We start from the raw sequence: 9,403 nt of genomic DNA, 5'->3' as shown, positions 1-9,403 counted from the left end.
TAGCTTGTGCTCAGCCTCGTTATTAGACACTGGAGAATCCACCTCGGATCCCACCCTCGGGTCAACGGGCGTCTAAATCCTGCTGAAATGTGGGTGCCTGTGAGAGCTTCCGTCCTCCAAGCGAGGGGAGAGGGCAGCTGGGCATGGGAGGGCTGGCACCGACCCGCTGTCCCCCAGAGCTGTCCCCACCCCGCTGCAGGTGCCCGGCCCCGAGCTGGGCTCGCCGTCCCCGGGTGCCTGCCCTGGGCTGAGCCCCCCTGCCACCTCGCTGTGGGGCGGGGGTGCCCCAAATCCTCCCGTTTCCATCCGAGATGGGGAAAAATTGCTGTGGGTGCTGGTGGGGGGAGCTCAGAGCGGAGCAAACCCTGGGATGAGGCGGGGAGCGGGGCTGTTCCCATCCTAAAACGGCCCCTGCTTGTGTCTGGGCTCCTCAGGTGCGGGCCAGCGTCTGGGGTCCCCCCGCGTCCCCTCCCAGCCGGTGTCACACGGATGGGTAGCGCCGTCGCCCGTCTCCCCGCATCCCACCGTGGTCCCCGGGTGTGAGGGCGCAGCCCCCGACGCAGAGAACCCCCTCCCCATCCCGGTGTCCCGGCCGATCCCACCGGCACCATGGATGAGAGCTTCCGAGACCGGACGGCGTTCATCCGGGGCGCCAAGGACATCGCCAAGGAGGTGAAGAAACACGCGGCCAAGAAGGTGAGCAAGGGCATGGACCGCATGCAGGACGAGTACACCAAGCGCTCCTACTCCCGCTTCGAGGAAGAGGAAGATGATGAAGACTACCCGCCCCAGGACGGCTACTACCGGGGGGGCGAGGGGGCCAACGAAGAGGAGGGGGCTTCCAGCGATGCCACTGAGGGTCACGATGAGGAGGACGAGATCTACGAGGGCGAATACCAGGGCATCCCCCGGCACGACTCGCTGAAAACCGGGGAGCGGCTGGGGGCCGAGGCGGCCGTCGGCGCCTTCGATGACAGCGAGGGACAGCGGCGGAAGGACAAGGAGGAGCTGGCGCAGCAGTACGAGCTCATCCTGCAGGAGTGTGGCCACGGCCGCTTCCAGTGGACCCTCTACTTCGTCCTGGGACTGGCCCTCATGGCCGACGGCGTGGAGGTCTTCGTGGTGGGCTTCGTCCTGCCCAGCGCCGAGAAGGACATGTGCCTCTCCGACTCCAACAAGGGCATGCTGGGTGAGGAGGGGACGGGGGGACTCGTGGGATATGGGGTGCATGAGGGACAGGGGGACGTGGGAGGACGCGGAGGGGCGCTGGTGGATGTGGAGAGAGATGGAGGCTTGGGGGGACGGAAGCAGAGGGAGACGTGGAGGGACAAATGGGATACGGGGGGACGTGAGGGACAGGAGGACGCAGGGAGATGTGGGGAGAGACGAGCGGATGGGGACATGGAAGGACATGGGGGATATGGGGGGCACACGAGCAGCTGGGGACGTGGAGGGCCATGGGATGTGGGGGCACAGGAGCAGAGGGGGGACACGGTGGGTGTGGGGGACGTGGGAGGACACGGGCAGACGGGGATGTGGAAGGATGCGGAGGGACACGAGTATGAGGAACGTGAGTGGATGGGGATATGGGGTGACACGAGCAGATGGGGGACATAGGGGGACACACGGGATGGGGGGGGACACAGGAGGGACAGGGGGACACAGAGAGATGTGGGGTGACACGAGCAGATGTGGACATGGGGGAACACGAGCAGGCAGAGGGAGGTGGAGGGACAGAGGGGACCCTGGGAGCTATGGGGACGTGAGAGGACATGGGGGGACACGGGGACGTGAGAGGACATGGGGGGACGTGGGGATGCCAGGGGGCATGGGGACATGTGGGGATCAGAGAGGCACAGGAGGAGGTGGGGGGCACAGGAGATGTGGGGGTACAGGGGGACACGGGGGATGTGGGAGGACACACGGGGCATGATCCGGGGGGGGACGTGGGGTGTGGGGGGACACCACGAGATGTGGGAGGGACACAAGAAGACATGGGGGGGCCACGAGGATATGGGGGGGCATGGAGATACAGGGTGAGACGGGGGGGTCAGGGGGAGATGTGGGGACAAGGAGGGACAGGGGGATGGCGATGGGAACCCCCCTGGGCGTAGGGCTCCCCCCATCCTCCTCCTCCCAGTCCCACACTGGTCCCCATCTGAGCAATGGGGAGAAGGGGGGCCGGGGGGGTGAAGCCACTCCCGGCCCCCCCGGCCCCGCAGCCCCCGGCTTATCTCCCCGCTGCAGCCGGGCACGGCGGCGGGGGGCTGAGGCAGAGCCCCCCCCTCCCTCCTGCCCGGGGCCGATAAGGGGACGCCGAGCGCGGGTTTGGGGGGGCTGCGGGCGGCTGCGTTGGCCGCGCTGCGGCGTGCTCCCCCCTTCTCCCTGGTGGCCGCTGCAGCCTGAGCCCCCCCCGCCCCCATCGTCCCAGGGGCTGGGGGCATCTCTGCTCCCCCCCCCGCCCCGGGGTCCCCGAGCAGAGCAGGGGGGACAACCCAGGGTCCCCGGGTCCCCCAGGACTGACGCCGCCGTGTGTCCCCCCCCCAGGGCTCATCGTGTACCTGGGCATGATGGTGGGCGCCTTCCTGTGGGGCGGGCTGGCCGACCGCCTGGGCCGAAGGCAGTGCCTCCTCATCTCCCTCTCCGTCAACAGCGTCTTCGCCTTCTTCTCCTCCTTCGTCCAAGGCTACGGCACCTTCCTCTTCTGCCGTCTCCTCTCGGGCGTGGGGTAAGGGGGGCACGGCGCTGTGTAGGGGACCCAGGCATCCGGGCCCCCCGTGTCGGGGGGGCTGAGCTCCCTCCCGCTCCCTCACCGTGCTGGAACCCCCCGTTTTCCGCGGCGGCGGGGACGCCGGGGCGGGCGGTGACGCCGTCCTGCCCTCCGTCCCCCAGCATCGGCGGCTCCATCCCCATCGTCTTCTCCTACTTCTCGGAGTTCCTGGCGCAGGAGAAGCGCGGGGAGCACCTGAGCTGGCTCTGCATGTTCTGGATGATCGGGGGCATCTACGCCTCCGCCATGGCTTGGGCCATCATCCCCCACTACGGTACGAGCCCCCCCCCGGTGCCAGAGCGTCCCTTGCCGCGCGGCGAGTTTGGTGGCGGGGCTCGGCGCTACCGGCCGCGTCCCGTCCCGTCTCCGTAGGCTGGAGCTTCCAGATGGGCTCGGCGTACCAGTTCCACAGCTGGAGGGTCTTCGTCCTGGTCTGCGCCTTCCCCTCGGTCTTCGCCATCGGGGCGCTCACCACCATGCCCGAGAGCCCCCGCTTCTTCCTGGAGGTGAGCGGAGCTGGGGGGAGGCAGGGCTGGTGGGGATGGGGGTGCAAGCAGGGACCCCCGAGGGGGTGGTGGGGTGGTGGGGAGCTGGGCAAGGACCCCGAGGTGGTGGCAGAGATGGGGGGACCCAGGCAGGGACCCCCAAGTGGGTGGTGGGACCCAAGCAGGGACCCTGAGGTGGTGGCAGAGATGGGGGGACCCAGGCAGGGACCCCCAAGTGGGTGGTGGGACCCAAGCAGGGACCCTGAGGTGGTGGCAGAGAAGGGGGGACCCAGGCAGGGACCCCCAAGTGGGTGGTGGGACCCAGGCCAGGGACCCTGAGAAGATGGTGGAGATGGGGGGACCCAGGCAGGGACCCCCGAGCAGGTGGTGGGGTAGTGGGGAGCTGGGCAAGGACCCTGAGGTGGTGGCAGAGATGGGGGGACCCAGGCAGGGACCCCCCAAGTGGGCGGTGGGACCCAGGCCAGGGATCCTGAGCCAGTGGTAGAGATGGGGGGGACCTGGGTGGCGACCCCGAGTGGGTGATGGAGATGGGGGCACCCAGGCAGGGACCCCCCAGCGGGTGGTGGAGCCCAAGCAGGGACCCTGAGGTGGTGGCAGAGATGGGGGGACCCAGGCAGGGACCCCCAAGTGGGTGGTGGGACCCAAGCAGGGACCCTGAGGTGGTGGCAGAGATGGGGGGATCCACGCAGGGACCCCCAAGTGGGTGGTGGGACCCAAGCAGGGACCCTGAGGTGGTGGCAGAGATGGGGGGACCCAGGCAGGGACCCCCGAGCGGGCGGTGGGACGGGGGCAGGATCGGTCCCGGGGTGAGCCCAGGCTCTGCCTCGCAGAACGGCAAGCACGACGAGGCCTGGATGGTGCTGAAGCAGGTCCACGACACCAACATGAGGGCCAAGGGCCACCCTGAAAGGGTCTTCTCGGTAAGGTCCCCCCACCCCGGGGCCGAGCCTCTGGGCACCCAGCAGCCCGGGGGGGGGGCTCCTCGAGGAGCAGGGGGGCTGCAAATTCCCACCTCCGGGGGAAAAGCACCGCCCGCAGGGGGTCAGCCCCGCTTTACCGGGCGGGGAAACTGAGGCACGAGGTGGGGACGGGTCTCAGCTGGGAGCCTTGGCCGAGGCCGGCGCTTCCCAGCGTCCCCAAACTGTGTCGTCGTGTGTCCCCCCCGCCCCCCCCGTACCCCCCAGGTCACCCACATCAAGACCATCAAGCGGGAGGACGAACTCATCGAGATCCAGTCGGACACCGGCACCTGGTACCGGCGCTGGCTCGTCCGATTCCTCAACCTCTCGCAGCAGGTGGGGCCGGATCCTGCCCCGGGGGGTCCCGCCGCCCCGCGGGGTCCCCTCGTCACCTCTCGCGTCCGTGTGTCCCCCCCCCCCGTAGGTCTGGAGCAACTTCCAGCAGTGCTTCGCGCCCGAGTACCGCCGGGTCACGCTGATGATGATGGCCGTGTGGTTCACCATGTCCTTCAGGTGGGGCCGGGGGGGCGGGGGGGGCACCCCGGGGGGGGCAAGGGGGGCACCCCGGGGTGCTGTCACCCTGCGGCACGGCCGGCGCCCGGCTGGGATGGGGCTGGCAGCACTGGGGTGGAACTGGGATGGGGCTGGGCAGCATTGGGATGGGGCGGGCAGCACTGGGATGGAACTGGGATGGGGTGGGCAGCACTGGGATGGAACTGGGATGGGATGGGCAGCACTGGGATGGAGCCAGGCAGCACGAGGATGTGACTGGCAGCACTGGGGTGGGGTGGGCAGCACTGGGATGGGATGAGCAGCACTGGGATGGAACTGGGATGGAATGGGCAGCATTGGGATGGGGCTGGCAGCACTGGGATGGAACTGGGATGGGATGGGCAGCATTGGGATGGGGCGGGCAGCACTGGGATGGAACTGGGATGGGATGGGCAGCATTGGGATGGGGCGGGCAGCACTGGGATGGAACTGGGATGGGATGGGCAGCATTGGGATGTGACTGGCAGCACTGGGATGTGACTGGCAGCACTGGGATGGGGTGGGCAGCACTGGGATGTGACTGGCAGCACTGGGATGGAACTGGGATGGGATGGGCAGCATTGGGATGGGGCTGGCAGCACTGGGATGTGACTGGCAGCACTGGGATGGGGTGGGCAGCACCGGGATGTGACTGGCAGCACTGGGATGGAACCGGGATGGGATGGGCAGCACTGGGATGTGACTGGCAGCACTGGGATGGAACTGGGATGGGATGGGCAGCACTGGGATGTGACTGGCAGCACTGGGATGGAACTGGGATGGGATGGGCAGCACTGGGATGGAGCCAGGCAGCACCAGGATGTGACTGGCAGCACTGGGGTGGGGTGGGCAGCACTGGGATGGAACTGGGATGGGATGGGCAGCATTGGGATGGGGCTGGCAGCACTGGGATGTGACTGGCAGCACTGGGATGGGGTGGGCAGCACCGGGATGTGACTGGCAGCACTGGGATGGAACCGGGATGGGATGGGCAGCACTGGGATGTGACTGGCAGCACTGGGATGGGACGGGGATGGGATGGGCAGCACTGGGATGGGACTGGCAGCACTGGGACGGGACTGGGGATGGGATGGGCAGCACTGGGACAGGACTGGCAGCACTGGGACGGGACTGGGGATGGGACAGGCAGCACTGGGACAGGATGGGCAGCACTGGGACAGGACTGGGGATGGGACGGGAAGCAGTGGGACGGGATGGGCAGCACTGGGATGGGACTGGGGATGGGACTGGCAGCACTGACATGGGACTGGCAGCACTGGGATGGGACTGGCAGCACTGGGATGGAATGGGCAGCACTGGGATGGGACGGGCAGCACTGGGACAGGACTGGGGATGGGACGGGCAGCCCTGGGACAGGACTGGGGATGGGATGGGCAGCACTGGGACGGGACTGGGGACGGGACGGGCGGCGCTGGGACGGGACTGGGGATGGGACGGGCGGCGCTGGGACGGGACGGGCATTGCGGTGCGCGGGCTCACCCCTCTCTCCCCGCAGCTACTACGGGCTGACGGTCTGGTTCCCGGACATGATAAAGCACCTGCAGAACATCGAGTACGCCTCGCGCACCAAGGTCTTCACCCACGAGAAGGTCCGGCACTTCACCTTCAACTTCACCCTGGAGAACCAGATCCACCAGGGCGGGGAGTACTTCAACGACAAGTGCGTCCTGGGGGGCTGCTGAGGCCGGGCCCGCTCGTTGCGTGAGCGGAGGTGATGAGTTGGGCTCTTCCCCCCCCCCCCCCGCCCCATCCAACCCCCCCAGGTTCATCGGTCTGAAGATGAAGTCGGTGACGTTCGAGGACTCGCTCTTCGAGGAGTGCTACTTCGAGGACATCACCTCCAGCAACACCTTCTTCAAGAACTGCACCTTCATCTCCACCGTCTTCTACAACACAGGTTGGGGGGGGGGGTCAGGATGGTCCCCGGGGGGGGGTGACGGCGGTGGAGGTGACCCCACCAAACCCCTTCCCCGTCCCGACAGATCTCTTCGAGTACAAGTTCATCAACAGCCGGGTGGTGAACAGCACCTTCCTGCACAACAAGGAGGGCTGCCAGCTGGACTTCAGCGACGACAACAACGCCTACATGGTCTACTTCGTCAGCTTCCTGGGCACCTTGGCCGTCCTCCCCGGCAACATCGTCTCGGCCCTCCTCATGGACAAGATCGGCCGCCTCCGCATGCTGGGTGGGCGTTTAAGGACTTATTTTTTTTACGCTGAGGCTGGTGAGACGCTGGCCCAGGTTGCCCGGAGAGGCGGGGGATGCCCCGTCCCTGGGAACGTTCAAGGCCAGGCTGGACGGGGCTCTGGGCAACCTGATCTGGTGGAAGATGGCCCTGTCACGGCGGGGGGTGGGCGAGGTGGCCTTGGAAGGTCCCTCCCCACCCAAACCCGTTCTATGAGTCTACGATCTCCTGCCTCGGTTTCCCCCCACCGACGCGGCGGGCGGGGAGGACGCCCGTCCCCTCTGCCAGCCCTGACGCGTCCCCGTGTCCCACCGCAGCCGGCTCCAGCGTCATGTCCTGCGTCAGCTGCTTCTTCCTCTCCTTCGGCAACAGCGAGTCGGCCATGATCGCGCTGCTCTGCCTCTTCGGCGGCGTCAGCATCGCCTCCTGGAACGCCCTGGACGTGCTCACCGTGGAGCTCTACCCCTCCGACAAGAGGTGCGGGTGGCCCCGCGGCCGGCACCCTGCGGGGTGGTGAGGTGTTGGGTGCTGGGGGGAAGAGGTTTTGGGTGCTGGGTGCGAGACGTGGGGCGCTGGGTGCCAGATGTGCGGTACCAGGCGCAAGGTCTTGGGCGCCAGGTGTGAGGTCGTGGGGTGCTGGGTGCCAGTGGTGGGGTGCCAACTTCTGGATGCAAGGTTTTGGGTGCTGGGTGCAAGACGTGGGTGCTGGGTGCCAGATGTGGAGTACCAGGCGCAAGGTTTTGGGTGCCAGGTGTGAGGTCGTGGGGTGCTGGGTGCCAGTTGTGGGGTGCCAGCTTCTGGGTACAAGTTGTTGGGTGCTGGCTGCAAAGCATGGGGTGCTGGGTGCCAGTCGTGGGGTGCTGGGTGCCATTGTGGGGTGCCAGCTTCTGGGTACAAGTTATTGGGTGCTGGCTGCAAAGCATGGGGTGCACGGTGCTGGGTGCCAGATCTGGGGTGCTGGGTGCAAGGTTTTGGGTGCTGGGTGCAAGACGTAGGGTGCTGGGTGCCAGATGTGCAGTACCAGGCACAAGGTTTTGGGCGCCAGGTGTGAGGTCGTGGGGTGCTGGGTGCCAGTTGTGGGGTGCCAACTTCTGGGTGCAAGGTTTTGGGTGCTGGGTGCAGGGTGCCAGCTGCTGGGTGCCGGATCTGGGGTACTGGGTGCAACATGTTGGGTGCCAGGGGTGAGTTTTGGAGTGCTGGGTGCCAGCTGAAAGTTGTGGGGTGCTGCGTGCCAGTCGTGGGGTGCTGGGTGCCATCGTGGGGTGCTGGGTGCAAGGTTTTGGGTGCTGGTTGCAACACATGGGGTGCTGGGTGCCAGTCGTGGGGTGCCAACTTCTGGGTGCAAGGTTTTGGGTGCTGGTTGCAAGGCATGGGGTGCTGGGTGCAGGGTGCCAGCTGCTGGGTGCCAGATCTGGGGTGCTGGGTGCAGCACTTTGGGTGCCAGGGGTGAATTTTGGAGTGCTGGGTGCCAGTTGTGGGGTGCTGGGTGCCATCGTGGGGTGCCAACTTCTGGGCGCAAGCTTCTGGGTGCTGCCTCGCAAAGCCTGGGGCGCGCGGTGCCGGCTGCGAGTTTTCGGCCGCCGCCCGCGCGCCGCGGGGCCGCGAGGCCGAAGCCTTCCCTTTCTGGGGCCACCGCCGCGACGTCCCCCCCTTGTCCCCGCGCCCGCAGGACGACGGCCTTCGGCTTCCTCAACGCCCTCTGCAAGCTGGCGGCCGTGCTGGGCATCAGCATCTTCACCTCCTTCGTGGGCATCACCAAGGCCGTGCCCATCCTCTTGGCCTCCGCCGCCCTGGCCCTCGGCAGCTCCCTCGCCTTGAAACTGCCCGAAACGCGGGGGCAAGTCCTGCAGTGATCCCGGGGGCGGGGGGGGGGGGGGGGAACCGGGGGAGAGGGACCCCCCCGACCGACCCCCCCCCCGCTCCCTGCGCCACCGCCACCCCCCCCGTCCCAGCTCCCCTCCCTGCCCCCCCGGGGCTTAGTCTCGTTTAGACACTGTGAAACGTCTTCTTGGAGCATTCGGGATCTTCTTCATTTGCACTTGGCCCCCCCCCCGCCCCCCAAAAAAACCCGGCCCCCCCCCCCCCCCAAGCCCCCCCCATTTCTTTTCTCGGTGTCACCCCCTCTGTGAATAGCTGCTCGCTCCTGGGGGCCTGCGGGAGGGGGGGTCGGGGGTCCCTCGGCCTCGCAGGGGGGGTGGGACAGGCCCTGTGCCCCCCCCCCCAGCATCCCTGCTGGGCCGGGAGGAGGAGGAGGAGGAGGAGGAGGAAGGCTCCGTCCTCAGCCCTGCGGCAGGGACGGGGCGGGGGCGGCTCCGTGCCTCAGTTTCCCCATCGCGAAGGAGAGCGCCCGGCGCTGCAGGGTGGCGGCGGGTGAAGGGGCCACCGGGAGGATTTGCGGGGGGGGGGCACCTTGGGGGGGGGGGGGGGCAC

The 9,403-nt window shown here is 67.8% G+C and overlaps 1 protein-coding gene across 1 annotated transcript; it reads left to right on the top strand.

Annotated features, from left to right (window-relative positions):
• Positions 1-452: 452 nt before the first annotated feature.
• SV2A (synaptic vesicle glycoprotein 2A) lies at positions 453-8,827 on the top strand. Its single transcript, XM_075524813.1, has 12 exons — positions 453-1,189; positions 2,548-2,728; positions 2,893-3,044; positions 3,143-3,276; positions 4,107-4,196; positions 4,461-4,571; positions 4,660-4,748; positions 6,283-6,447; positions 6,551-6,684; positions 6,770-6,973; positions 7,291-7,450; positions 8,643-8,827. The coding sequence occupies exons 1-12, from the start codon at positions 610-612 to the stop codon at positions 8,824-8,826; spliced, it is 2,184 nt and encodes a 727-aa protein (XP_075380928.1). The 5' UTR covers positions 453-609; the 3' UTR covers position 8,827.
• The last annotated feature ends 576 nt before the right edge of the window (positions 8,828-9,403 follow it).

The sequence above is a fragment of the Mycteria americana genome, chromosome 25 (genome assembly GCF_035582795.1).
Source record: "Mycteria americana isolate JAX WOST 10 ecotype Jacksonville Zoo and Gardens chromosome 25, USCA_MyAme_1.0, whole genome shotgun sequence".
In the NCBI taxonomy this organism is placed as follows: Eukaryota; Metazoa; Chordata; class Aves; order Ciconiiformes; family Ciconiidae; genus Mycteria; species Mycteria americana.
This window is presented reverse-complemented; position numbering and strand designations above follow the sequence as displayed.

Excerpts from the sequence above, each read along its gene's own strand:
- SV2A (XM_075524813.1), top strand. The coding sequence starts at position 610 with ATGGATGAGAGCTTCCGAGACCGGACGGCGTTCATCCGGGGCGCCAAG. Across the intron at positions 1,190-2,547 it reads CTCCAACAAGGGCATGCTGG|GGCTCATCGTGTACCTGGGC; the intron begins GTGAGGAGGGGA and ends TCCCCCCCCCAG. Across the intron at positions 6,448-6,550 it reads GGGGAGTACTTCAACGACAA|GTTCATCGGTCTGAAGATGA; the intron begins GTGCGTCCTGGG and ends CAACCCCCCCAG.